The following is a 5,076-nucleotide window of genomic DNA, read 5'->3' on the forward strand; positions in this document are numbered from 1 at the left end:
AAGTGTGTTTGTTTGCCTACAGAAACAGCCGAAGTGTGTTTGTTTACCTACGGAAACAGCCGAAGTGTGTTTGTTTACCTACAGAAACAGCCAAAGTTTCTTTGTTTACCTACGGAAACAGCCAAAGTTTAATTGTTTACCTACAGAAACAGCCGAAGTGTGTTTGTTTAGCTACAGAAACAGCCGAAGTGTTTGTTTGACACCAACAGCTGTAGGAAAACATTAAGAAGAAACAGAAATGTTCATCTGATTTTTTATTTTTATTTTGTAAACAAACAAAACAGCAAAACATTGTCATTTTCAAACCATCGTGTTTTTTAAATTATTACAATTACCAACATTTTCAAACAAAGAATAAAAGTCCATCAGGTTTACAGCAGCGTTACACTTTAAACTGAAACGAGAGCACCACATCACCTGAAAAACATGTTTTCATGTATTCATATTAAAGCCACGAACATGAACCCACACAACACAGCAGGAGGCAACATTTCTTACTGCAACCACAAAAACAAAGCCACTTTTCAAAGCAAAAGCACTTGAAAAACTGTGATTACAACACATCGAACACAACAAACCGGCAGCTCTCCAGGGCCAAATAATTACAGAATTAGGCAGAAACGCAGACATATCGAGGGAGTTTCACTGAGCCACCAGCCGCTCCACACTCTGCAATTATCCAGAGAGAGCATGTAATGTTTCCAGGGCCGAGTCACAAATCATCACCTTTTTATTCCACAGCAGGCCAAACCTTCTGTCCCTCAAACCAGGCGAGCATTCACACATGCAAATACATCTAATAATTAATCTAATGATTACTGCAGTTACATCGAAGAAAGGCTCAGAGAACACGTCACGAACACGCTGAGACTCCTGCACCTGTAGCTAAAGATGGAGGATCAAATTAAAACATTTATATGCCGATAAACTCTGTTAAAATGGGACAGAAGTTCTTATCTTTGTTTTGATCGATGCTAACAGCAGAAACAACAAAACACTGTCATCAGAAACGGTCCTAAAAGAACAGAATTATTATCAATTAACAAGTTGAAGCCAGAATCTCTACAGCTGAAAACTGTTTATGCTTCAGGAAACAAAAGGATGAAAAAGGAAAAACTACATAAAAAGAGTAAAGATAATTATTTTTAAGATATTTATAAAGCAAATTAACAATTTATTTTGTATTTTGGCAGTTTCACATCTCTGTACTTATTAGTACATAATACGTAAATTAGTAAATCAGTATATTTAAATGAAATAAATCAGTATATTTGGTAACTTCCTGTTTGTGCTGTTAGTAAATCAGTGGAATCACTAAAAAGTTTTGTGCATTTTTAAACCAGGTAAAACTTACAAACTGCACTCAGTTGTATCTTAAAGCTCCTTTTTCTGTGCCTTAAATACCTTAAAGAAGGTTGTTTTTCCTCTCAGAACATTTAATTAATGACTGGATCCACCACGACATCGACGGCACACGAAGGAGAACGTTTCTAACATTTGGACCTCTTTAAACTTCACAGGATATCTAAGCTATAAAAGTGGGCATAAAGGGAATGGACTGTTGCAGGAAATCCACCCGAAGCTGAGAATCTTCATCGCAGCTGCAGGAGGATAATAAAAGAACTCAGGATCGGTCTCTGCAGATCTTTGCTCTTCAGTTCAGAGGAACATGTTGCGTATTTCAGAGAACCGTTGTGCAGACAGCGTCCGGCACTTCGTCGTTAAACGTCGGAGCAGTTCGCAGCTTGAAGTTTGAAAGTTTTCTGACATTTGTTGCAGTAAAAGTCAAACCCATGCTGTACCCAAACATCTGGGTGCAGGTTTGATGACTTCACGCCTGCAGTCAGGGTCAAAGGTCAAAGATTTCTGCTAACTGTACACTATTTACAGCAAGAAGTTCAATAAATGAGGACAGTCTCAATATTTACAGTTTTTTCCTTTTTACTGCCAAACTGAAGGTGATCAGATGAGCTGAGTGTTCAAATTAAATCAAGAGTCTGTTTATTAAAAGGGACACGTTTATGGAAGCAAATATTTGTTTTTATTCTAAAGTAATCCGTACAGACTTAACAAAAGTTTCAAATGTCAGAAACTACAGACATTTTTAAATGTTTCTGCAGTTCAGTGATTTTAAGTGTTTTCTACTTTTAAAAAATATATTATTTGCTTCCATAAAATCCCCCATAATTTAGTGTTTTCCTTTATAAAATATTTTTTTTGCATAAAACTTTATTTTACATAAAGTGATGGTGAAAACACAGATGATTAAATTCATAAATTTACTTCATTTGTTTGAACAAATTTCCTATATGATGTTTGTATGAAGCCATTCCAGGTGTTTTTATTGTAATTTAACCAAATTTTTAAACCTTATAATGTTTGTTTTTAAAAGTAAAGGAAAGGAAACTAAAGGTAATTATATATAAATATGAATATATCGACGTGTAAACCTGCTGCATCAACACCAGTTAATCATAGCTATTAAAACATGACATGTTCAAACAAAGAAAAACTAAACGGTTCCTTCAAGAATCAAGGTTGTCCTTCACTCGTTGTTGGTGTCAGTAAAGGTGAAAAGCTCCTAAATATGTTACTGTTATGTTTTAATTAAACCATAATTAACCTGGAAGGAGTTTTAAAGGCTTCAGGTTCATGAACTCATCTTTCGTTTGTCTGGAAGATGAACCTGAGCCGAATCTGCGGCTGAGAGAAAACCAATAAATGTGTTCAGGGTTAGTTGTTGTCAGAGATCAATATGTGGTGCAGCATGGGAGCAAGGAGTTATTCCCATCATTTCCTGGTCTTATTTGTTGAAGACTAATCCAAGTCTTTATCCCCGGCTGGCAAAGGTTCATCTGGACCGTCAGAACCGATGGCAGCGAGATGGTCAGCAGTTATCCCGTTAACCGTCGCCGTTTCGTTGTGCTGCTTGGTCAGATCCGTGAAAGTCCCCTCCCCTCTGGTCTCCTTCTCGTCAGCTCCGGCGCCCTGGTGCTGGACGGGCCGCGGGTCTCGGAGGGTGCCAACGCCGGACTGGAGCGTCGACGGCGTCCGCTGGTTCCCCTCCAGCCGCTGGCAGCTGTAGAGGCCACGAAACGCTGAGCGGAACTTCTGAGACATGGCGTTGTATATCACAGGGTTTATGGCGCTGTTGGCGTAGATACACGTCCGACAAAACAGGAGGAACCAGGCGTCCAGGTAGGGTGTGGACACGAAGGAGTTGATCAGAACCAAAGTCCGGTAGGGCATCCAGAGCAGAGCAAAGATGATGACGACCACAGCCAGCATCTTTGTCACCTGCATGGAAAACATGAAACTTGTGAGAGTTATTCAGCTGTGGGTAGAAACAATGTTTTGTTGTTTTTATAGAGAATATTTCCTCAGCTGATTAAAGTCTGACAAACAAAAATGAAACATGTTCCATAATCTGGTATAAAGAGCAGATCTGTGGTCAAAAAGCTCGTCTGCCACGGACAGACTCTTTCCTCAGCTCCGGTGCAGAAACCAGAACCAACAGAGAGACCAGAACTTGAATGCATGAACTCCTCTGTGGAGCAAACAGGACAATGATCCCAAACACAGCAGCTAATCTACAACAGAACGGTCCAGATTCAGATATGAAGCCCGTCTGTCCAGTGGCTCCAGATGAAGATTGTTGCCTGGTAACAGAGAAACATCACAATTCTTCAAGTCTGATGTACTAAGATTACCATTCTAAAATAGATGAAAACAAACACAATCCACTCAGGGATCTTAAATTAATTTTTACAATCTGTTTATTATTCAGCCACATCAGTCAACAAAGTATGAAGAAATGCAGAAGCAGCTGTGCACTGATGCCAAACCACAGAGGCCCGGTGCAATAATGGCTGAGGCTTTGTTATAATTTCTGTGATTAGCCGTGATTGCTTCATGATTACGGAAATCATCAGCACTTGGGGTGAAGCACGAGCAGACAGAGTTCCTCCTGTGTGGAGCAGTTTGACACCAGGTAATAATGAGCTTTGTGTGTCTCTGAGAGGGTTCTGGGAGGGGGTTAATGAAGCCTTATTGGCTAATTAGATCATTTAAAAAATAAAGGCAAAGGAGAGGTGAGACCAAATGTGACGCGTGTGAAAGAAAAAGGAAAATGAAATCATGTGAAATTAGTTAAATAACAGGTGTAAAGTATATCTGAAGCTCTTTCACTTCATGTGTGGAGAAGCAATAATTTATATAAAACATAGATAGTCTGTGGAACATGAAGCAACATTTAATCCGTTCAGCTGCAGGGATTCAGGATGGAGGTCTCACAAACACACAGCTGTTTCAGTCACTCATTATTCTGATGGTTTGTTACATCAAGGGTCTGCAAACAGTGGCTCTAGAGCCACTTGTGGCCCTTCAGCTCCTCTCAGGTGGGCCATTGTAACTTTGACCAAAACTGACACAAACCTGAGTCATGTTTCACTTTACATTCATGATGTTTTTAGCAGATTTTTCCAGTTGCTGTGTGGATTTTGTGCAGCAGAAAGCCAGGAGGTCATTCAGGTGGGTTGGGCTTTAACTAGTATCAGTTCATATAAAGGCTCTGTGCACACAGCCTCAGAAACATCTGAAGGTCCAGCTGATGAGCAACTCGTTAAAGACAGCGTGTGTTCATTTAAAACAAAAGCAGAAGGAAAAAGATTTTAAACCCTGCGAGCACTGAGCCTGCGTGTGGCTTCTGATGAACCGGATCAGTCAGCGCCGACAACTAAATCCTGCCTAAATCCTGGAGAGTCCTTCATTAAAGCTGCTCTCCAACAGTCAGCCCAGCCAGATTCTGGGTGGAGGACAAACGCTCCGCAGGTTTAATGCTCTAAAAATAACTTCACTTAGCTCCTGACTCGTTACTTTTTCTTCAAGTTGCCTTGGCTTCTTCACTTCTGGTCAAACCAACAACAGCATCTGTAAACTGTTTCAGCAGCTGGTTAGTGGTTCTTCACAGGATCCGGACCAGCAGGAACCCTGAACCCTGATTTACAGGATCAGGATCCCTGACTTACAGGATCAGGAAACCTGAACCCTGACTTACAGGATCAGGAACCCTGAACC

General features: G+C 40.4%; 1 protein-coding gene across 2 annotated transcripts in view; it reads right to left on the reverse strand.

The window, feature by feature from the left end:
* Positions 1–246: 246 nt before the first annotated feature.
* Positions 247–5,076, reverse strand: part of trhr2 (thyrotropin releasing hormone receptor 2) — a 24,141-nt gene continuing 19,311 nt past the window's right edge. For both annotated transcript variants that reach the window (XM_037978483.1, XM_037978484.1), the window contains one exon: positions 247–3,297. In XM_037978483.1, coding sequence (XP_037834411.1) covers positions 2,818–3,297 — 480 coding nt within the window. In that variant the 3' untranslated portion in view covers positions 247–2,817. The remainder of the gene's footprint in view (positions 3,298–5,076) is intronic.

This window comes from Kryptolebias marmoratus, linkage group LG11, assembly GCF_001649575.2.
Source record: "Kryptolebias marmoratus isolate JLee-2015 linkage group LG11, ASM164957v2, whole genome shotgun sequence".
Lineage (NCBI taxonomy): Eukaryota > Metazoa > Chordata > Actinopteri > Cyprinodontiformes > Rivulidae > Kryptolebias > Kryptolebias marmoratus.